This window comes from Micromys minutus (assembly GCF_963924665.1).
Source record: "Micromys minutus genome assembly, chromosome: 3".
NCBI lineage: Eukaryota > Metazoa > Chordata > Mammalia > Rodentia > Muridae > Micromys > Micromys minutus.
Window position 1 is genome coordinate 46,022,867 of NC_137972.1, and position 24,759 is coordinate 46,047,625.

Consider the following 24,759-nt stretch of genomic DNA (forward strand, 5'->3'; position numbering starts at 1 on the left):
TCCAGCTCTGCTTCCTCACAGCAACAGCACAGACAGAAGTTGGGGTATTGCAGATCTGTTTATTCTGACATAGAGAAAGCATCTGCCTTCCAACGGGGACACAAATCTGTTAAAGGACCTCCTGTTTCAACATTAGGCTCCTGAAGTGGTGAAGTAGATTCCCCACTGATAAGTCTAGCACATATACTTTATATATATGGCCTTTGATAGTTTTTCAGTGCATTATTACTATCTCTGCAGTTAATTTAGCTGGATGTATTTGTATATGCTTGTGTGTGTGTATGTGTGTGTGTGTGTGTGTGTGTGTATGCACATGCACACACATTTGTGTATATAAAGTCAGAGGGCTGCCTTGACAAAGATACAGACCTGAAGTCCCAGTATATTGATTCCTGGTACCTTATGGCCTGGCTGCTGTGCTGTTCTCTGGTCCTTGTAGGAAGAACAAGAGAAAAGGACAGAATCATCGAATACGATTCCTCTGACTTCCTTCTCTACCCCCAGCCCCAAGGCAAAGCACCACAGACATCTTCCTGGCAGAGTCTGTTACAAGGAGATGCAGTTTAACGATCCCACTAAAGGCTCTGCTTCGTACCATAACTGTTAGAGCATCTGCTGCAAGACTCTTTCCCTTGAGAATATGTGTGTGTGTTAGAACAGGGCTTCTGGAACTGTCTTCACTCCTGAACCTTTGCATCTAACAAAGGTTATATGCATATAGGTATATAGGAATATAAACTAGATATGCACATTTCTAAAATTGTGGGTAATGCATCATAAGAATCTTTGTTTAAAACAATAGCTCAGCCAGTAAGTGCTTGCTTAGCAAGCATGAGGACCTGAGTTCAGTTCCCTACAGTTATGTTAAAATCTGGATAGGTGCAATGCTTGTGACTCAAGTACTGGGGGAGACAGAAAGAGGTGGATCCTTGGGACTCTAACTAGTTAGTGTAGCCCAATTACTTGGTATGAACGTATACTTTTGTCATTGACTAAAGACAAAAGCAAATGTGCATACTGCTGGGATGGGTGACCGCAATTTCTATCTAAAGAATACATCTTGGCTGAAGATTTGCTATTGCAGGACATAGAGTACATTCAGTCATGGTTTAGACTTGATAGACATTTGATTTTATAATAGTTCTGAGAATGCCACTTTTACATAATGGCAAAAGTGTTTGTATAGCCATTTCAAAAGAAATTTTAAATTCTGTTCTAATCCCAAGCCAAAAATTGTTTAATTTTTTTTTCAGTGACACACAAGCAAGCAACTTAAACACCAATTTTCAAAACTTAGACATGCTAAAAAATTTTTGTATTCCCGAGGATGCACGTTTTGTCTTTATGTTTATCATATGTGTGCCTGGTACCTGCAGAGTCAGAGGAGGGCATCAGATCCCCTAGAACTGGAGTTGTGGATGGTTGTGAGCTGCCATGTGGGTGTGGGAATTGAACCTGGGTCTTCTGTACAAAGAGCCATTGCTCTTAACTACTGAGCTATTTCACCAGCCCTCAAACCAAACATTCTAACATAATACAACCCAAATATATACTAACTTGATACTTGCATGCTGGGGAACTATGGTGGGAAAGTGTGAAAAGTCTTTGGATTCCAAAATTAAGCACTGTGCTTCTATCAGGGCAGAAGTTTTCCTATGCTTAGTGTAAATGCTGCCATGGTAGCCTTCAGTCTTCCTGCATCTAAGGGGAGGTGTCCCAGCATGCTCATTAGTGTTACATTCTGTGACAGAAAGCACATGCAAAGTACACACAGTGAAGTTACATGAGCAACACAGGTGAGGAATGCTCCACAAAACATTCCCAGTTCATAGTGCATTTAGCATTTAATTTTGCTTTAATTTTGTTGCTGCCTGTTAGAAGCCTTTTTCTCCTGCCAGGTTCTTTGCAACCCATGTGAGATCATGACTGAAAGTTACAAGAAGCTGAATTTTACAGGGTCAACTTATTTTTGGCCAATCTCCATTCCAGATAAAGTTAGAACTGATGAGAATCCTTAATTTTTATTTATGTTTACATGTGTGTTTCTGCCTGCCTGGATGTGTACCATGTACATGCCCAAGGGGTCAGATGAGGGCATCAGAACCCCTGGAACAAGAGTCACAGGTGGCTGGAAGCTGATATGAATGCTGGGAAGAGAACCCAGGTCCTGTGCAAGAGTAGCAAGTGTTCTGAACCATTGAGCCATCTCTCCAAACCAGTGATGAGGGCCTTTAGATGGGATCATATTGAAATGTAGAATACAGAACATGCTTTTGCTGTTGTCTTTCTAACCAAATCTTCTAAAACAAAAGATTCAGGCTCCATACATATTAAGGTTATGGATTAACAGACAAATCTCACATTCTCTTGTGATAAGAGCAGCTGAAATCTATATAGTTAATAAAAACTCCTGATGAAAAACAATTTTTTATTAATGTCAGTCCTTGAGACCGAAGAGCCGCTTCAGCTAAAAGTGTTTGTTGCTCCTCAAGAGGACCTAAGTTTGGTCTTTAGCGATCGAATGATGTCTCACAACCATTCATAACTTCAGTTTGAGGGTGTCTGATACCTCCTTCTGCCCTCTGAAGGCACCAGGCGTACACATGGTGTGTTTACATGCATGCAAGCAAAAGTCCTAACTCATAAAGTTAGATATATCTAAACAACCCCAGTTCTGGCCTAGTACATTGTTACCTCTCCGGTTTTATATATACATGTTACTTCATAACAACAGCTTTCTAAAACATACAGCCTAGCCAAATATCTAGAAGGAGCAATGGTTTAATGTTCTGCATTAAAAATTGTGGAGAGCTAATGAGAAAAATCCACTCTAATTAGCTAGGAATTAATGAGAATTTTTTTCTTTAATATATTAATTTTATAGTGTCCTGCCATAGTTAATCAGTCCTGGGTTTATTAAACAAAGTGTCTTTTTTTTTTTTAAAGATATTCTGGAGTGTATACAATAACATCCCTCCTGTGACCAGCCTGCCTTTGAGATGCAGTTATCACTTAATGAGAGGAGAGAGGCGACCACTGTGGTAAGTGTGTATGGTTCACCTGGAGGTCAAGGTGGGAGGGAAATGTCTCATGAGGACTCATTTTGCCTACAATGTGCCTCTGAGCAGCAAGTATGCCCAGCTCATCCAGGCCAGAGCCCCGGAAGAGCCTCCCGTAGCTGCCGTAATTACTTGATATAGTATGAGGGCACTGGACAGTTGTTTGCCCAGGCTGAGCCTCTAATACCAGTAACCTAACCCAGTACCTTACATTATTTAACTCTTCACAGTCACTTACAAGGGGAATGGGATTCTGCCTCAGCTCATTTCTCAGTAAATGGTAGAAATCTAAATTAAACAGAAACCAAGTAGAGTTTAGTTGGAACCTGTAACTGAGAAGCCCACAGGAATGTCCCCACATTCCATCTTCCAGGTTTCATCCACTCTCCTTCATGTTTCCTTTGCTTTCTTGTTGTTGGCTGAGTTTTAAGTTGGACTTTCCCATTTGGGAAAAGACAGATCCCTCTCTTGGGATTGAACCTAAAGCCTTATGCCCTGTGCTAAGCAAGCACCACACCATTGAGCTACAACACGTCACATCCTTGCCCCCTACCCCTGTGTTTTGAGAGAAAGTCTGACAATAAGGTTACCCAAGCAGGCCTTGAACTCACTTTGTAGCCATGATAAGCCTCGAACGTGCCATTCCTCTGCTTCAGCCTCCTAAACAGCCAGAATGACAGACCTGCACCACCCGTCCTGCTAGCAGTGAGCCAGGATTTACACCCTTCAAGCTTACCAGTTGTCGGCATTCTGCAAGCCACCACTGGCTCACTACAGGTCATCTCCCCATCCCTGGCCAACCATGAAGATAAGGAAGAAACAATAGTCTCACAAGCCAACCTAGGGTCTTTAAACTTAGTGTCTCTAAAGCTAGGGTATGGAACCAACCCTCCCTGAATCTCTCTCCATAGAACTTGGCATGCTTTTCCTAGACAGGAAGTGGTTACTAAACCCTGGTCCAGCACATGAACACCTACTAAATCTGTGACCCCAGGTTTACATGTAAATTAAATGAGACAAAATCATTGACACTTTGGAATGTATAGTTCTTCACACCTGCAGAGTACTTGGATCAATTGTCCATCCCCAGAGAGTCAGGGAGCCCCTGGGTACCATCTCCTTGAGAATGAGGACCTCGTATCCCTGCACCCAGCCTCATCCCATCCCAGATAACTCCATGCTGCTCCCTCTCTCATCTCCGTTCCCTTCCCTTTTCATTCTTCTGCCTCTGCCTCTGCATCTCATCACAGAACTGGGGAATGTTTACTAAAAGACACCTGTGCACCTCTTTTTCACGTCATCTATTGATAAATGAAAATAGATATACTCCTTCGTCATGGAGTGCAACATTAAATGCTGTTCTTTGATGTAGGGAGGAGGAGAGTAATGCAAAGGGAGGCGTGTGGAAGATGAAAGTTCCCAAGGACAGCACGGTATGTCTCTGCTGGTAATTTCCCAGGACCGCCTAGGCATGGGCTTAAGAATGGTGTGTTTTTCAGTTCGTCTGTCCACAAGTCTCCTGGCAGCCCTAGGTCGAGAAGTTCATTTCTGACATTGGTGATGATCCCTTAACCCTATCACCTTGAACGTGTATCATTGAAAAAGCTAGGTGTTGTGGCTCACACCTTTATTCTCAGCACTCAGGGGGTAGTGGTAGGTAGATCTCTTGAGTTCAAGTTCAGCCTGGTCTTCAAAGTTCCGGGACAGCCAAGGCAACACAGAGAAAAAAAAAATGGGAGGAAAGAAGGAAAAGGAAGGAGAAGGAAGGAAGGAAGGAAGGAAGGAGATAAGAAAGTGTCTAATTGTGAGTCTACGGAAATCCTGCAGTGACATCCCCATGTCATATAGCCATCAAGGTCTAGATCTATAAATGCAGAGCCATCTGGGAGCTTCATGGTTGCTGTGACCTCACCAGGCATGCCTAACACATGCAAACTGATCTTCCACAGGAGAGCAGATCCTTCCCACCAAAGGCTCTGCTCTCCCAGCCAAAGACAGAGGGGCCATGAAATGGGGACACTTAGAGGTCCCCATTTGTTGGGGTTCATGAAGCTGGGCAAGCCTCAGCAGTCTAGATTTCTCAGCAGTAAAGCATAAGCCTTAAAAAAAAAGAACATCCATTAAGCCCTGGGAAAAGACAAAACTCTTTGAAAATAGACAAAATGATCTAGGCATGGAAGTGCGTCCCTCTATTGCAGAGGTATAAATAGAGGTGAGAGCATCATGAGTTAATGTGCCGTTCAGTGAGACCCTGTGTAAGATCATGAAAATAGAGGCTGGGGACATGGCCCACTTGGCAAAGTGCTTGCCTTGGAAGCATAAGGACTTGAGTTCTGATCCCCAAAATCTGTAGAAAAGCTTCGTGTGGCTGTGATTACCTGTTACCCAGTGCTGGAGAGGCAGAGACAGAAGCATCTTTAGGACTTGTCGGCCAGCGGGTCTGAGAAAGCAGTGAGCTCCAGTTCAGTGAAAGATCTTTACTCTCAACAAAGAAGATGGAAAAGTGACTGAGGAAGTTACCAGAGATGAACCTTTGGCTACCACATGCCCCTGCCCACACATACGCAAACATATATTCGCACTCCAATCAATACATAAGTGATAACAAGTCATAAGAAAAAGAATGGACAGAAGGGACTTTTGTTCCTGATTTGTCTCATGCGAGTATGCTCAAAGAATGAAAATACTTCTGGAGAGCCTCACACGTGCACAGGAGTAATCTTCCTGTGAGCACACATTTCAGGTTACAACCAGATTCATTGGTCAACACTGCAGATCCGGTTGTGAACATTGCAAACATGAAAAACACTAGAGCTGAATGGGAGCCAGGCCAGGCGTACGACACCCTCTGCCCTGCTAGGAGAGAGCAGGCAGAAAATAGGAAAGTGCAAGATACTCCTAGATTTTCTTAAACTTCACCCAGTGTCACTTATTTGCTGGTTTCTTTTTGAGGTGATGGGGAGCAACCCTGAATTCCTGTGTTTTTATGTGCTTCATTTACTCACCCTAGACTTGGAACTCAGTGGAAGCCACCATGGTACTCACACCCATAGAAAACTGCTCAAGGCAGAGTTGTTCTGACCCACCCTGCCAGCTCACAAGGCCACTGATACACGTTTTGTCTGGACAGGTGCCTGGCTCTTGTGTCTCAGCCCCTGTTGGAATCGTGGGAAGCTAGAATTGCCTGTATTCACAACAGAAGCCTGAAGCCCCCCCACCCCTTGCCATGCTCTTCTCTCCCACCCCGGCTTCATCATGAAGGGAGCTCAAGATCAAAGTCGGGCAGTTGGGAGAAGGAAAGGACTAGGAGCACAGACAGGTTCACCTTCAGCTCCCCAGTTAAGAGATGAGCAGCTGCTGCAAGCTCATTAGAATGTAATAATAAGCATTGTTGCAGTTAATGTGTACTGAGCGCCTGGCATATGGATGCATGCTGCTATTTATGGCTCAGTCTTAAATCTTGAGCCCTCTTGTTGCAGTCACTGTGTGAAGCAGTTCCTGACAAATATTATGCTTGCAGCATCTCTCCAAGGTCCGTTCTGATGTTATTCCCTCCCTGATAGAAGCTGGAGTGGCTCATGGCCTGTCAGGTCACAGAGAGTAAACTTCTCAGGATTCAGACTGAGCTCTGAGAGGCCTCAAAGCCTAGGAACCGTGGCAAAGGGAGCCTAGACTTTTTCCAGGGGAAAAACTGGGAGAGCCATTGAGCCTCCAGTGTCCTGTGAGTGGATTCGTTTACTTGACAGCATTAGTCCATGCTCATAGAAGGAGCTCTGGTGCTTCTCATTGGCAGGAGGCAGAGTACAGTGGATGTGCTTACAGGGAAATTGTGCATGTACAATAGTACATACATTTATCATTCAGTGCAAATAACCTGTCAGCAGTGAATGGAATTCTGCAAGTCTCTGGCATTCAGTAAACAACAATGTTTCTTAACATTCTTGACTAGAGTAACATCTTAAGTGGTAACATTTTAAATACCATATCAACTGTAAGAGAAAAATAAAGAGAAGGATTTTACTAATGGCACTCAAATGTAATGGGATTGTACATGTTGAGAGTTAAAGAAATCGGGAAATGGAGTGAGTTGAAGGTGCCCCCACCCCCAGTTCTTTTGGAGTTCACGGGAGCTTCCATGCTAGCTGCACTAGCAGCGAAGGCCCTGGATCACCTGTATGTGGGTGCACAGTCATTTGCAAGCTGCTCCTGTACATGTATGATTGCACATATTCACTTCAGTGATTTGGAGGTTCCATCTGTGGGTGGAGAGCTTGTGTCTCTTTAGCACTGGATGATGTTTGCCTAAATGTTTTCTTGTTTTCTTTATTCTCTCCCACATTTAGTCCACGGTTTGGAAAGAATTGTTGTTAGCAACCATTGGGGAACAATTCACAGACTGTGCTGCAGCAGGTAGGGAGGCCACAGCCGTTTGCCATGCCCTGGTATGCCTGGTTCATGTTTGTTATTCCCAGACCAGATCTCATGCTGGTCCTTCTGCTTGCCTACAGACTATTGATTTTGTAGCTGTGATGTAATTTAGACTTGCTCCTGGGGCTTGGGGTTTGGTGTGCGATTTATGTATATAAGCACATGTGCATATTTACATGTGTGTGCAGTCAGCCCTTTCTTCAGTTCTTGCATCCATGGATTTGCATATCAAAGCACAGTAGAAGGCACAAATAGTATCTGAAATAAGCACATACATGTACTTTCCTTATTAGTTGAGAAGCAGTGCCATGCAAACAATTTGCCTGGCATTTGCATTAAATATTATAAGTAAAAAAAGGGATGATTCAAAAATAAGTTTGGCTTGGTAATATAGCTCTGTGGTAGAGTGCTCACCTGGTGTACAAAAATAAACTGCTACAAAATAAATACCTAAATAAATATTATATGCCAAGGACATTTTATATAAAGGAACTAAGTAGTCTTGGTATGGAGGGGGTTCTAGAATTATCTTACGTAACTACCGAGGAGTGGCTATTGCATCTATAGAAACGTCAACGTATGTATGTACATACACCTACATTATTTCCTCTAATAACAGTTGTAGCCACTCATCTGATATAAATAGGCAGAAAGAAAGAGTAAATCTTTGTCAGTGAGCTACCATGACTTGTGGTAGGTTTTCTGTAGCTGCCTCATCTTTGGGAGGGGATGGCGCCCACCATGACTAGTGGGGTCTGGGTGAGTAGGCTTCATTCTTCCCGGGTTATCCCTTCTTCTTGTTCTCCTGCCTCTGCACAGAGAGACATAGACTCTGGGAGACAAAAATGTCTCACTGTTCTTGCTGACGTGGAAACAAGAGACTCACATCAGCAGAAGGCTCTGACGTGCTGGGTAGCTTTCAGAGAGCCCCTCTGAGGTTCAAGTGTGCTGGGGCTGGAACCGTGGACCTTATGGTCTAGCCTTGAGCTCTGACACACCCACACCTCCTCCCCTCTGTGAGCCCTTTTTCTTTATGTCCTGTTTGTCACAGAACAGCTCGTTGCTTGTGTCAGGGTCCCTTTCCTTTTTGGGACTCTCCAAAACTTTCCAGGATACAATTAAAGTTTTGTGAGCATGTTGTTGTTGTCTTGTTCTGTGCGGCTTCTTGTTTGGCGTTTTATCTGTTTTCATTTGTCGATTTGATATTGGTTTTTTGGGGACTGGCATATATCAGCTGGCACCAGGTGCAGGCTGCCTCTGAGAGCTCTTGTCACCCTGACAGACCCATAACCAATCTTACATTCACCTGTGAAGAGGGTGCTCAGCTGTCCTGCCTTTCTGTACTGCCTTTCAGACAACGTGTACATTGAAATGAAATGGGCTTACAAGCGCAGATTTCTTCTGGTGGAGGAAAGCTAAAAACTTGATATTACCCAGCCTGAAGTACACTCTGTGTGTAGCTATAAACACAGAAGTCCTGGAATAGTCATAAGTAATAGTAAACGCCCAGTAGTGAGACGAGAAGGCCAGTTCCTCTGTGGCTGACTGGAAAGGAGGACATTATTGACTATTTACCTTCAGCACTTCCATTAACCACCTCTGTCACTTGAGGCAACCACTAATCTTTCTCAGCCTCACTTACAGAACATCTTCAAACAATGGGTCCTCCTGGCACCCTGTCTTCTGCTGCCAGGGCCTAGGTGTAGTTAGCTGATTCTCCACATGAACATTATGCATTTCACCTTGGACCTGCCTTCTCATAAGATCTGTGGGCCTTTTACAACACTGTGCAAAAGGGCTGAACTCAGCTCTGTTTGCCAGAAGCCAAGCCATAGTGAAATAGTGACCATTTGTGCCGTTTGGCATCTGTTGCTGACCTCACCCATTACTAGTAGTGTATGAAAGGATCATCCCAAAGGACTGGGAACACTCACATCTCCCTCAAAACTGGGTCAGTGGTGTCCTGGCCTTTCGTAAGAGTGGAACGCTGGATCACCTCTTCCTTTAATGTAATAATTGTATTTTTACATGAAATTTATCATCCCATCTCATCTTGGTGAGATGAGAGATGTGTCTGAATTTGATGCATGTATAGAAATGTCCCTGCATTACATCTGTGAAGCCAGGCAACAAGTCACAATGTGTCCATGTCACAAGCCTACATATAAAAAGCGTAGCATTTGCCCTCTGTGCTCCGATCTTCGCTCTTCTTTCTCTTCTTCGTAAGTTACCATCCGTCCAGCTATGAACGGCACAGTCTAATTTTGTCTGGTTTTGGACACTTGTATACACGTTCACAAGGTGTCAGAATTTGTGCCATAGCCTTGATCAAATTAACTCATAAAGGAAAACAGGCAGAGAGGAAGAAAGGGAAGGGGGAAATGGAGAAGAAAGGGGAGTCATTTTGCAGAAAAATGGTTTCTTTGAGTAAGTAGACTGGGTGTGCAACTATGTAAATCATGTTAAGTAGCACCATGTCCAAGTGTCCAGGACCTGTGGTCGATGGCAAATTAGGCAGCATATGTCAGCTAATATGGAAACCTTCTAATTGTAATGCCTCTCTCTTGCATGTTACTTATTGGCACATGAGTGTGTCCTGAACATGCAAAACTTGGGAGTCAAAAGCTCAATTTCTATCATTTTGCTGCCAATTAGTGTGGACAAAGCAGTTGCACGGGAGCATGAACACAGGGTACAGTGTGTTCAGCGACCAGCCGTCATGCTCAGGGGCACCCACACCAACCCCATACTGGCTAAAGCCTCCATTGATCAGTGTAGGTTGATGCCTAATGGCCATTTGCTGGGCGGTAACGGGAGAGTGCCGCTCAGGAGATACCTACTGCACCTGTGATGTTAAGAGGTAGTGACAGCTCTTTAACCCCTGGGTCAACACAGTCAGAAGGGTGGTTGCTAGAGGGACGCACCAGAGGGCAGAGCAACTAGGAAAAGAACAGGCAAAGCTCACAGAGCAGACAATGCAGAAGAGCAGAGGAGCCACTGGACAGAGTCCGAATCCAGACAGATTTGGAGCAGATGGTACTAACAGTCCCGAGGCATCCAGGATGCCACAGAGAGTCTTACTGCTCCTAACAGAGAGGGACAGGCTTCAAGCAAAAAGTTCATCTGAGTTCACTTGGCTCTCAGAGGGCAGGGAATTATGCAACCTATTTTTGAAAAAGTCTCATCCAAACAGAGTCAGAAAGTGACAGAAAGCTTTGGGTAACATGTTCAAAAGGGTAAAATGCCTTATCTGGGAGACTCATTTGGCTTGAACACTGTTTGCTGAATCCTGGCTAACTGTGCTGCGGCTCTTGCAGTGTCTGTGCTGATCCCACTTTCTTCAGCGGTCCCCCACGGAAGCAGTCACTCACAACAGGTCCCCTTCCTGTCTGTAACTCACAGCTAGAGCGGTAGGCACGTAAATGTGATCAGACCGGCTTGTCACCATTTACTCACTTCTTCTTGCCTTTCCCCCTCTTCTCCTCAGACGATGAGATTATAGGAGTCAGCGTGAGCGTTCGAGACCGAGAGGATGTCGTCCAGGTCTGGAATGTCAACGCCTCGCTAGTGGGCGAAGCTACTGTGCTAGAGAAGATCCACCAGCTCCTGCCCCACATATCTTTTAAAGCAGTGTTTTATAAACGTAAGTGCTCCATTTCCAATCGCTATTTCCGAGATTCTCCTGCCAGACTTGTAGAGATAGAAGCACATTGCAAATGAGGCGAAGGCAGGACCACTCGAAACTCTGTTCACGCAGACCACAGTTCAACACAATGCTCTTTAAGTGTTTTTATCTTTAAATCACGTTCAGTTTCTGAAATTAAAATGAGATTTTGTTCTTGCCTAAGTGCATGGATTGGAAAAGCAACTTTATCCTGTATTCATTAGTTCACATAGTTGAACCTGAATTTAAATTCGTCAGAGGAAACTCCATTCTGCTGGGAGTGCTAATAAGAGCACACGAGGAAAGTCACTCAGTGTGCTGGCAGACAGATGGTCAAGCATCCTTCCCACACAGGAATGTATCATGTCTCACATCTGTGTTTATGGAGGGGCTCAGGTATGACTGACAGTTCCCCGTAAATGCTACCCCTTCCTCATTGTGACTGTGGCAGTCGCCGAGAGTTCCCATGCAGGGGTGCACACAACTTTTGGTCTGAACAGTGTGGACCCATTGTTTCCATTGTGGTGTGTGTTCATCGCCTTTGTGTGCTCTCCACAGACACTCGTCCTTTTCATACTGAGAACATCGAGCATGAGGGAACCGGTGTTTGATATAGTGAGTTACGGGAAATGACCGACAGTCACACACACACATCGGTGACAGGTTTTCTGTGTCCCAAACTGTTTTGGGAGTCACTAACCCATTTTTTCCTTACTGTTGTATTTCATTGACTCTAAGGTGCTCATGGGCACAATATACCCTATTATTTTATTATTTCATAAAATGGAAGAAAAAAAAAAACAAGAAAGGGTCTTCAGTTAAACCAGGATGAGTTGTTGGTTCTAGAAATTTGGAGATTTGTCAGGGACCGAGCAGAAGCATCTTAGAATCTCTGAAATACATGTCACCATCATTTCATTAGTCCTGGTCCTTGTCAAGAGGCTAAGATTCAGATATTGCCCTAGTGTTCTAGCGTCCACGAACGCCCAGACCTCCCTGGGAGGAGTTCTTAGGCAACAGTGAAGAATCAGGATCCACACAGGGAGATGGATCCCTTATTCTGTGCCCTTGAAATGAAAGAGACAGAAAACGCATTCTGGAGTGTTGCCCTTGTCTGTGCAGAGTGGAGACAGGACAGGCACATGGGTACCATTCCTGTTCCTTAGGACAGATCAACTCTAGTTCATCCCAGATACCAATGTGTTTTCTGGTTTCAAGTCCGAAAGAATAACCAGCAGCAACTGCAAAGGAAACATGAGCTAGCATCACACTTGAGTCTGCCCAGCACTTGCCTGGGAGGAGACAGCAGTTGGGAGTCCTTGGGTTTTTCTATACTTATACAGTGTAACCCTAAGCAGTCACAATTGCCCTACTCTACTCTCTCACATGGGTATCCAGAAGGTTGGTCTCAGATGATCTCCAAGGTTCCTTCTGCTTTACAATTCTGTGAACAAATTGACAGGTAGCAAACTGGTCAGCAGCTCAGCGTCAAGTCGGGATCCTCCTAGATAATTAGGGCCCAACTTTAGGGCCAAGGCATAGTTACCTAAGAACAACCAAGGGCAGGCAGTTCACCGCTTAGCTCTTGAGGTGGCTGGAAAGAGGCATCAGGGTTAGGGGGACACAAGCAAGGAGAAAGGCAATTGCAGCCAGGCCAGCTGAATCAAAGCTGAACAGACATCCTGCAGGTAGTTAACATTATCAGGTGTGTGAGTCACAAGGCACTAGCTGCAGGTCTAAGTAGAAAACTGCTTTTTAATGATACACATTAACATTTAAAAGCTCAGACTGTGCAAATAAAAAATTGGAATTCCCTGAATTATTTGACATTGAAGCAGGCTGTCCTTTACTTGGCATGGTTGCCAGCACATGTTGCAGAAGTGATCTGGAAAAATGAGGTCTGGAAAAATGAAACTGGTTGAGGGACAGTCCCAGGTGAGATAGGCTGGGAATGGCCAGTTCATATCACCTTTGTCTTCGTCCTGGCTCTCTGGAGTTTGTAAAAGCCAGCTAGCTAGATGATGGAAGTGAGTCCCAGTTTATCTAGTCCTGGCCTCCAGAGGGCAGCTGAGGAGCCGGGCATTGCCATTCATAGGGTTTCTTTTCTATCCAGATGATGATTTAAATGAGAAAAGTCACAGTTTACATGCACCCTCCCTAGTTCCATTAAGTTCCTTAGAGAGCCCTTATGTGGTGTGAGCATTACAGAGGGCAGGGGTGGGAGAGTCCAGAACTGAAGCTGAGCCAGCCTCTCCCTGCTCAGTCCTGCCATGTGGTGCGGCAGAGAGCAGTCTCTACAGTTCCCTGTAGTTGGGAAAGAGCAAAACTGTTTTTGTGACACATGACAACTGTCTCAGTGTTAAGTCTGAGTACCCTTCAGTAGCTGGATAGCATAAGGAAGCCCTCATTTGAGTCCATATTTCCTATGGCTTCTTCAACAGTCAGGAATTGCATGAATTGCTATAAAAAGTCTGCTGGACTGGGACAGTCCTCTAATTGCTTCCCTTTTGCCCAGGGATGACAAGCAGCCCACAGTGCTGCAGCATAGCTGCTGTCAAGTTCTGACACTGACACCTCAGAGTTTCAGCTGTGGCTGTCCCGAGCCCGTACACCTCAAGATAAGAAAGGGTTTTGTATCGCCACTGTCTTTGGATTCACAGTTTGCAAATGAGCATTGCTGTCATCCTATGGCTCCTTACATTGGCCTTGAAACATAGTATATCTCACTGAACAGTCTATCTAATTTAGTGTCTTCCCTAAAACATCTTTCTTAAAGATCGGGATAAGAGTTGGGGAGTCAACTCTGTAAGGGGACCTGAGTTCAATCCCCAGAACCCACTCTTAAAAACAACCAGGGGTAGGGCCAGAGGAGGGGTCTCAGCAGTTAGGATTGTGTACTGCTCTTGCAGATGACCTGAGTTTAGTGCCCAGCACTGGGGACAGGTAGTCTGACACCCAGTTCTGGCCTCTGCAGGCACCTGCACTCATGTATATACCTCATACAAGTACATGTGACTTAAAAATAAATCCTTGAAGAAGCTAGCTAAGGCTAGGGACTTGCTACAGTAGCATGAGGGCCTGAGGTGACATCCCAATATGGGAAGAGCTGGACATTGCCACACACTAATCCTGGCACTGTGTAGAACGGGCAGGAGGCTCACCAGGGCTCTCTGGCCCTAATCCTGCCCCAAGTTCAGCTTGCCCAAAGAAATATATCAGAGAGTGACAAAGCAGGACACCCAGAGTCGTTCTACAACATCTAGTCATGTGGTAGAGCTATGTGCACCAGCACAATCAGGGGGACATACCACATCTACATATATAAAGAAACACCACACACACACAATATATATATATATATATATATATATATATATATATATATATATATATATATATATATATATCATGTATCACATACACACTTATACATATACTATATGCACAGATATACACTACATACACATCACACACACACACATATTACACATGCATATATACGCCACATACATACATATGCAGATACACACACACACACATACACCACACACACATACATATGCAGACACACATACACATACAGAAAGCTGAGTTTGCAGGTATCTACTTATAATCCCAGAACTGGAAAGGCAGAGACAGGTGGATCTCTGGGGCTTCCGGCCAGGCTAGCCTTTAGCAAGTTCCAGGCCAGCGAGAGATCCTGTCTCCAAGCATAAGATGGATGGCATCTGAGGAATAGCAACCAAGAGTATTCTTTGCTCTCCCTGTCCTTTCCCCCTTCCTCTCTCCCTCCCTCACTCCTTCCCTTCCTTCCTCCGATCCCCCACTATCCCCTTCACATGCAAGTGTACCTGTGCATGCAGAAACATACCCAAATAAAATATTTTAAAAGTTAAATACTTAGTTAGAAACTTGAAGTTGTAAGAGATGTGCAGTTATGGACAGAGGTCCTAGTCCTAGTTGCCCTGGGAGTTACAAGGTATATCCTTCCCAGTGATCCAGATGAATTGATGCTTGGAGTAGCTACCTGAGCTGATCTTGAAGGAGAGCTAGCCCAGCTGTCCTTCTCCTCGATAGTCTGTATTAAAAGCAAGAGAAGGAGGAGCTATGGTAGTGGTGTACTCACTCCTGGAGGTGGAGCACTCACTCCTGGAGGTGGAGCACTCACTCCTGGAGGTGGAGCACTCACTTCTGAAGGTGGAGTACTTCTGGAGGTGGAGCACTCACTCCTGGAGGTGGAGTACTTCTGGAGGTGGAGCACTCACTCCTGGAGGTGGAGCACTCACTCCTGGAGGTGGAGTACTTCTGGAGGCAGAGCATTCACTCCTGGGGGTGGAGCTCATGGAGGTGGAGCACTCAGCTGTGGCTCTCTTTATTACCTGGAGGAGTGAGTAGAAGCACTTGGACTGAATAGCCCTGGCTATATCACACCTTGCCTCCTAATGACAGGTAGACACCCCTCAGGCAAACTTGGCCCTTTGTGTTACAGCTGATATTGGGTGTCTCAGGGTCTTCCCATTTCTCATCTCCCAGTTTAAGAAGTTTAAGTCTTTGAAAAGCATACTTTTTTATAGTTGGTTTCCTAATTAATAATACCACAAGATAAACCATGAAAACCCCTGAGGTTCAGGGAAAGATAATAGATCCATTGATTTTATGAAGCTTAGTTTCCCATGGAAGGCGATGAGAAGCAGGGGGTATAATATAATTCCCACCCCCTCTTGTGTGGTTCTGTTTTGTTTTGTGTTATTTTATTCTTGAAGGTAGGCTTGTGCATGGCTCTGTCTTAAGTCATAGGTTCCCCCCTTCTTCCCATGCATTTTTGTGGGACTCATTTTCCTTATAGCATTTGCCTTGAGCCCAGCACACTCATCAGCTTGGGTGGATGACTCATGCCCCTAGGCACAGCAAGAAGAAACAGGCAGCAAGCCCATAGCTTGTTTATTCCTTGTTTTAATTTTCATTATTACGTTTCTCAGGAAATGCACGCCTTAGCTAACAGTTACTGGAAAAAAAAAAAAAAAGGAAAAGAAAAAAAGGTATTTGAGTTCTTGCCAACATCTGGGGAAGCTAAATGAGATGCCTAGAGGAAGGTTGGCCCATCCTTTGCTTAAAGTTTTCTTTCCTTCTTTTCTTTTTTGTTTTTTTCTGTCCTTTAGCCCATGAAGAGCATCATGCTTTTGAAGGTGGACGTGGAAAGCACTAATTGCACTCTGTAAAGAATTCTTTGTCCTTTGCTGATTGGTTTTGGAAACGGTCTTAACAGGAGGGAGAGTGAAGAGAAGATGCCGGAGCGATGCTGGTCATTTAGAGTGGGTTCTGTCCTTGCAGTCTGGGCCATTAGGACTCAAAGTGGCAGGTGGGGTTGGGGGAAACGTGCGGGATTACCATCTTATCACTTGCTTTAGAGAGAGAGAAAGGGAGAAAGAAAGAGAGAGAAAAAAAAAGTTTTTTAAGCTTTCCAAATTCTCTGGGTTTTTTGCACCCTTCCCCCTTCCCATAAGATTCCTTATTCAGGGTAATTATTGTTTTCTGCACACCCTTTCATTGAGGCATAAGAATTGGGTTTCCCCTTCAGTGACTCTACTGTACCTTGTTAAGGAACATCTGCATAATCGCCACAGGACCGCCTGTGAAGCCACAGGGCCCTGGAGGAAGCCTAGCCTTAGCCAAACACGTTTGCTGCTAAGTTGTTGTGACACTTCCCCCCACCCCATACTGTGAGCTGGGCATTGTTTCTTTTGTGTGTGTGTTCCATAGACGGCATACTCACTGACAGCACACACATCTTAAAACCCCTTTAAAACGCAGTACAAGGAGAAGAGTTGGTTTGCCTAACATGAAAACTTTTAATCACAAAAAAAAAACAAAAAAACAAAAAAACCTTTAATCACGATTGGGTGTCAGGCTCCAAATTGAACTCTAGGCTTTTGGGGCCCACAGTGCAAGTATTTCTAACCAGAACCTCATATCTGACCTTTCCCACAAAAGCCCCATGATTTGTCCTGGAAGGACACCTTGTATTTCTGATTTATAGAGGAGGTAACACGTATTACTTGTACGGCATAGAGCTCCTTCCAAGTTGCAGCATGTTTACCCAAACCAATTTTCACTTTTTTTGTTAAGTGAGCCCTCTTTCCTGCCCCTGTCATGTATTCTTTCTGAAAACCAGTGGCCTTCCAGCGTCGGTGGCTTTTCCCTTCATCTGCCTTCTATGGCAGGAAGCATCCAGCCGTCCATACAGCTGCCCTTGAGTGCATCTCATTCCCATAGACTGTCATTAGATATTGGATTAACTACCAAAGAAATACTGGTTTCAGTAGAAGAAAACCTTTCAGAGTATCATAGCTCTTCCCAGATGCTCCTGTTTCCCTCTCAGCTTTGCCCCGCCCCCTGGTAGTTTTCCTTCAGAAAGGGCTGCTCTCCTGTTAGCTTGGGTTTAGAGCTACAGACCAGTGGGCAGCTTCTATACTTCTCAAAAGGGCGAATTTTTAATTCCCCTTGCACTGTGGGAAAGAGAGGTGGGGTTACTCTAAGCCTTCCACATGCATTTGTAAATAAAATTCCCCATTCAGACATTTCAGATGGCTCCCAGTAGCATCTGTTTATAAAACTTGTGGCCTCCGCTTGCATTGCTAAATACTCAGCCAAATAATTGGTGTAAGAGGTGCTTTTCTTTTCCAGACTTAAGTCCCCCAACAGTTCTACTCATCAGGGTTTTGGATCCTTCTAGAAAAATCCCAGGACTTGTTTGTCTAAACGACATGCATTTCTTCGAACAGTTTCTAAACTTGTTTTAAAACTATAACTCAAGGATTTCAAAACTTATTCTAGACACAAAATTTCTTTTTATAATATAAGTATTTTCTGATAGATTAGCAAAAAAGGATATAATTCATTTCAATATTATAATTGTCATATATATTTCCATAAGTAAATAAATTTTGAGAAATTTTTATTTTTGAACTTTATTTAAAGCATTTGTGATAACATGTTCAATTTTTGCATGTATGTAGCTTTTGAAGTAAAAATAAAATAAAATAAATAGGAATGTTAGGCTCATGTTAATGCTTTTGAGTTTCTATTGTTTATGAACACAAAACATGACAACCACACAAAGTAGTTGGTTTGGGTTTTTTTTTTTTGGTTTTATTTATTCATTTGTTCATTTATTTGTCCCGGTGAACTTTTTGCAACTGTTTCTCTTTAGAAAACACTAACCATGAGAAGGGTTTAACCTGCCTAATCTTCGGAACCTGTCTCTGAATTACTCTGAGTAGATTTTGCCAACTCTTGCTTTGGAAATGGTTTTAACTGAATGTTTAGTCATGATTGGCTGAGAGCTAAGCTGACCTAAGCAGTTTCAAGCCTTTCATTGCCTCCCTAAAGAAGCTGATACTTGGGGAGATAGAGGCAACCTTTGGGGCATGTGACTCATCTTGGCAACTGCTGGAGCAAGTGGGAAATCAGTATCATCTTTGTCCTTCAGTTAAGTCCTGAAGGTGCAGCCCTGGCTACTCTGCAGAGTGCTACACGGAAAAAAGATGCTTACTTTTTTTCTCCTGTAAGTCTGTGAGGCAAGCCAGGAAATCTGGCTGAAACCAGTGTGTTTTCGCCTCCATCCGACTATCCCCTTGACTGCTGTAGTGTAGGCTCTCGCCTACATTGAGAGAGGTATGCCCACTGAAACAGGACAAGTAGGAGCCATGAAAGACATGTCCCTGAAGCATTTCCGTGACTTGTGAGCACTTTCTGAATGTTTTTAAGATGTTCTCTTTTTCCCTAGCCATCTCCTATTTCTGAACTGACCCAGCAAGCCTGCAATGCTGTAATTTAACTCATGGTCCCCTTGACAGAGAACAAACATGGGAAGAAAAACAAGCCTCTGAGAAACCGTAAGGTTAAGTTCACTAGACCATCTTAGCTCCCCACCCCCATCCTTTGCTTTAGCCTGCACTGTAAATACAGTCATAAAACTTTACCATCAAAAGGAATTTTAGATGAAATTGCATTCAGTAGACACAATATACTATATAGCAGCTGAGCCTTGGCTGAGCTTGTCTCTGATTGAAGGCATCAAAGTCTGTGAACTGTGATCTCCACAGACTTCTGTGTAGGAAAGACAGTGGCATCTGTCAGCCTGTCCTTCCCTCCAAGTCATCCTGGTCAGCACTGAGCCTCTGACCCACTCTGGCTAGCGTAAAAACACATATTCAGATGGCCTCGTGACCACGGCTGCTTGTTCTCAGTCCTGAATGGCATTAGATTTGGGGTTGGAGACCACTGTAGTGTGACAGGAAGTGGATCTCTGCTACCAGATGCTCCCCTCCCTCCCCACGGACTCCAACTTTCCTGTGCACACAGAACTGACAGCATTTGCAATGATCACATGGTGGCGCTGCCCTCCAGCTGACAGTTCTGGACTAGCGGCTAAGTCCTGCTGTGTGTGTGGGGGATTATTTTAAGAGCTTGCTGCCTGCGGCTCTAGGGCTTTACAAAACTTTCGTTAGAGAGCATACAAATCATATTTATCGATAGACATTTAATTCTCATATGCCTAATAAAAACAAATCGCTGTAGACACACTATTAAAAATCTCAGCTTCCAGCCTCTCCTTGGCTTTTTAAGTACTTATAAATAGGAAACACATACACTTGTATGAGTATTGGGAATGTTTTATCAATATTTGATTAGCTTGACTAACAATGGCAAAGGATTAGGATTCCTTTCTTTTTAGATAGATAAAAGAATGCCTTTAAGAATGCAAATCTGCCCTACCCTCTCCCCTGTGGGAAAAGAAAGAAGAGGAAGGAGTGCCTTATGTGGTCTCTGTTTTGAAGACTCAGAGTGAAAGGGGTGGGTGGGGAACAGACAGAAAAATGCCTTAGAAATGAACTGATAGGGTAGTTAAGTGGGTTCCGTCTCAAGAAAAACCCTAAACTGATTCCTTAGCCAGCTAACTAGGCACTGGAGGTTAGCTTTTTGGTCTGTTTTTATTTTGCATATGAACGAACATGAAGCATTCTTAAATTTTGTTTAATCTGCTGAGGCCAGAAGTCAGTCTTCATCCTTCCTGGTGCTAACAAGACTCACAATTTTAAAGAGATCCCAAGGACATAGAATTTGAGAGTGGAAGGAACCTTTGAGATCATCCACCAGTGTGTCTGACTGCTTAGTGTGCAGAAGGACCACGGGGGCGCTAGCTTATCAAACATGTTCCCCAGCTACACCCTGGGGCTTTGGACATCTGCATTTTGAGCTAGCACCCTGTAACTTAAGGTCTTGAGGCCGTAAGGCTTTGAGAGCCTCTGATTATATCCAACTTCTGCATACGACCGTGAGGACCACCCACCCAAGCTCTCCAAGCTACCCTGACAGCAGGCTATAACACCATTAGTCTTACAAAAAAAAAAAAAAAGAAAATCACTACTCAAAGGGAAGATACTCATAAATAAGAACGTTATAGCTAGGACCACAGCCATCATAAGTAACCCATTTCTGGAAGTCCATAATATAAACCTTTAATACAGAGCCACAGCTTTTTTCTTTTCTAAAAAACATTCCAGCCTGTTAAGAGAAGGAAAATTAATGTTCAGAAAAAAAGTAGCTACTCCATATGTGCAGTAACTACTTTTCTATAATGTCTTATGGCATCTGGGGTTCAGCATCATTGAACAAGATTAAATGAATGTTACAGAGCTATAAAAGCGCATGTAAAATACCGCAAAACTGTTCGGAGGACTATCAGAGTAGCCTGGGAATGAGTTTCCACTAAAATTAATTGTCACTTTCTAAACGTAGCTTAGCCAAGCTGTTACTAAACTGGAGGGAGTCTTTAATACATACAAGTGTTAAAAAGAATCAAATAGGCACTCCCCAAAGCATGCAGATGGGAGACAAAGGTCACCATGGAGTCAGTACTTTTTTTTGTCCATCATTGCTACTGAAATTTATAGTCTCATTGTATCTGTGTGTGTCAGATGTGCTTATTAGAATATCCAATAAACTGACCTTTGGATATTCTATGCTCTGTGTCCTAAAATCATGGGTTTACAGGAATGTGTGTTACATGTTATTGTTTCGGATGCGGCCTGAAGAAAAACAAAACAAAAAAAAACCCCAAAAAACAAAAAAGGATTCATTAGATGAAACAAAAGATTTCCAGTTTTACCTTTGAACACTAAGGTTGGATTATTGTTTTTTCCTTTGAGCATCTGTTTGGAAAGAAGTGTTTATTTTGGATTTGTTAAACTGGTAACTTTGTGTTACAGAAATTATCCTGAAATCAATGCTTCTGAGTTTCTAGTTGGGAAATTAGAGTATCTATTGTTACATTTTTCAAAAAAAAAAAAAAGCAGTTTTTACTAAAAATGTAAAAGAATAAAACAGTAGCTGTATTACTTCCTATAATGAAGGAGGACTACTGAAGACTTTAGATATGTTTTTAACCTAAGTGGTGGTGTTTGGGGGTGTATTTTGAATTTCCTTCAGATTTCTCAGACTCTAAACAGGTAATGAAGCTTCCAACAGATGTATGTGCTCTTAAGTACTTGATGCTGTCTCCTTAGTATTCACTTCCACTAAAGTCACCATGACCGCACATGTACCCTCTGGGAGCATGTTTTCCCCTTTGAATTAGCCCACAAGAGAGTTTCAAATGCAAACTCCTTGCACACACTTCAGCTAGAGGCAGCTAGCAGCATTTGTCTCATGGTTAAAATCAGTGGCTTGGAAGTGATTCATCCTTTCGAGCCGTCCTACCTGTGTAAGCCAAACCAGGTTTGCTTGCCTCATGTTTCTGGTGTGCTCGCAGTCCTCCCCCACCTTCCGCCACCCCATATTATACCATCTGTGCCCTGTGCAGTGTGGGACCCTTCACATCTGGCTACAAGCTGGTGTAATGCCCTTCCTTTTGATCTGGTCTCATCTAGTGATTTGCTCAGTATTTTTAAGGTCAGACTGAAAACTTTTTCTGTTCTAGTTATTTTTGATTTTATATCTCTGTGTGTTTGATGTTCAGATACATGTGAAAGTTGCTTCTATAAGCCAGTAATTTTTATTCCAGCCTTTTGCAGCAGTAAGGTAAGTCGAGCCGATATTCTTCTCACTCAAAAATGTAGTGATTTATATGTTCGGTACGATGTTTATTCATACCAGAGTCTTAGCTGCTTTTGCATCTGGGACTCTATTGCTGTGACTTTATTACATTCCTCCTTTTTTCAAGGAAAAAAAAAGTTAGAGTTACTATTTCTCAAGACTCTTGAGATCTTCATTCATCTGTTGCCACTAATTGGGTTCCTGTCATTAGAAAACAAACAAACAAACAAACCTTTCATCTTCTGGGTTTAAAAATCTCATGCAACTCTATTATCTTTATCTTAATTACATTTCAAATATATACATGGTGGTTGTCATAATCCTGTGTATTTTCATACAAGGCACAGCACAACTTTCTACCAAATGACTGTAATATGCATTGGCTCCTTCACAGCTCCTAGGGTGCAGTGGGGTCTATGTGATTCCTTGTTTCTGATTTATGGAATGAATGCCATTGGACTCATTTTGGCCTCATGGAAAGCAGTCTGAATATTCAAACTCTTTTTTTTAACCTTTTATTTAGAATAGCTAAGTACATTAAATCCATTACTTTTCTTCCCCTTGGGGTGCTACAGTTTGTCTAAAGTTTTCCCTCTACACCGAGCAAAACGAATTGATTCTTCCTTTCTGGTTGCATAATACATCCCTTCAGAACAAACAGAAACACCAGAAAGCTCTGTGTCTTTCATTCATCTCTACAGTTTCCTGTCTCAGCGTACAACCATGTGATTCAAGCTTATATCCAAAATACTCAATTAATTGTAACACAGCAAAGTGAAATCTGTGAGGGGCAGGGAGGGTTTTTACATAGAGGCTGTAAAATCTCACAGTGCCTCCTCATACTCATAACAGGCATGGCCGAGCATGTTCTGTTGCTTTATCGTCTAGTGGGCACTTTTTGGAACTTGCTGCTTGTTGTTTTGTTAGCAGAGGTTCTGTCTTCCTACCTCACACATAGCTCTCAGGAGGCCAAGACCGTGCGCACATGCCTTTTTCTTCCTCGCTGACTCTTTCAGTGTGATGATTACTTTTAAGAAGACAAAACAAAAGAAACTTCACTAGTGATTGCACTAAAAAGAAAAAAAAATTTCTGGAATCCTACAAGCTGATAAGTCTTTTGTTAGAAGAAGAAGAAAAGAAAACAGTAGCTTTTACCAGGCTCAGCAAGTTCAAATATATATCATTGAAATATATTTCTATTTCCCATCATCTGCCTAGGCCACGGTGCTGACTAGCTTATTCCTTGCCAGAGAAAATAAGTTTAAATCATAAGCATATTTAACTAGCAAGCATAAATCATAAGCCTTTCTAACCGTAAGCATGCTGAACTTTGCAGTTTGTACAGATGGCGTGGCTGACTCTGTGCCCCTCCCCGGGGTGGGGATGTGGACAGGCTCCTACTCCCCAATTTCCTGTGCAGCTCAGGGAACTGAAACCATTTGTTTTACTGCGCCTACAGGATTCTGTAAAATTTGGACCCAGAGCAAGGTTTAACGTGACCCTCCTTCCTACTGAAGGATAACGGGGTGAAGGTGGAAGCTATATTCCCAAAGTACCCCACTTACAAAGGACAAGGTGCTACTATTTTTTTTAAAAATGTGTCTTCTTAAAAAAACAAAAAAACAAAAAACCCAGCATCCTAGGGCAAAAACTGCTAACAGAAGTTTATGGGCTTCAAAGAGCAACTTCTAAGAGGTCTCTATGGCAGCTCTTTCTAACAGCACACACAAAATTCTGCTTGTGTCTTGTGAGCTCTGGCTGACCCTGTGAGTCAGTGCCTGGGCGAAGTTCAGCATGGCTGTAGCCACGGCTGCGTTTGTGTGCCCATCGACATGGAAATCGCAGTGGTAGGACCAACCCATGCAGACAGGCACACCACCTGAACACATGGATGACGCTCCCCCCCCCCCACTGCTCCTCCAGTTTCTGTATGTGGAAGTGAAGACTAAGGGGAGGGACTTGCCCAAGGTCACACTGTGAGCCCATTGTAAAGCTCAGCTGTGTCTTCCTTACTCTCCCAAGTCACTGTGGCTCTAGCTGTTCTAAAGCCAGGGCCTTGATTCCCATTGAAGATTCCAAAAGGCAAGAAGTTTGAGATTCCTTATGGAGTTGCTTCTCCTTTTTCTTTCTTTAATCTATAGCTTAAAAAAAAGGAAGAGTTGCTGACCTTGTCCAAAATATTCACATTACAGATGAGACAATGATCCAGAGACATAGAATGACTGCTTAAAGTCCCACAAGCAGTTTGTGGATGGGTCACAACTGGATCCCCAAACCTTCTGCCAGGGTCCCAGCTTTCACTTTGATGCCTCATTCCTTTCCCCCAACCCCCCAAAAGTATATATTTTCTCACCTGCGACTGCAGCAGATCCTGCGAGCAGATAGATCAGTCTTGAAAAATAGTTTCCATCCCCGGCCCCCTCTCTGCACTTGCTTATTTTCTCAAGGTTTTAACGGGAATTAAAAACACTTCCATTTGAAGCTTGCTTTTCTTGTCTCACTTATTGAGAG

General features: G+C 43.4%; 1 protein-coding gene across 1 annotated transcript in view; it reads left to right on the forward strand.

Moving 5' to 3' along the window:
• Nucleotides 1-18,186, forward strand: part of EIF4E3 (eukaryotic translation initiation factor 4E family member 3) — a 40,114-nt gene extending 21,928 nt beyond the window's left edge. The window contains exons 3-7 of the mRNA XM_080913948.1: nt 2,947-3,041; nt 4,432-4,492; nt 7,403-7,469; nt 10,975-11,130; nt 16,311-18,186. Of these exons, the coding sequence (XP_080770074.1) occupies nt 2,947-3,041; nt 4,432-4,492; nt 7,403-7,469; nt 10,975-11,130; nt 16,311-16,357 (426 nt within the window). The 3' untranslated portion in view covers nt 16,358-18,186. The remainder of the gene's footprint in view (nt 1-2,946; nt 3,042-4,431; nt 4,493-7,402; nt 7,470-10,974; nt 11,131-16,310) is intronic.
• The last annotated feature ends 6,573 nt before the right edge of the window (nt 18,187-24,759 follow it).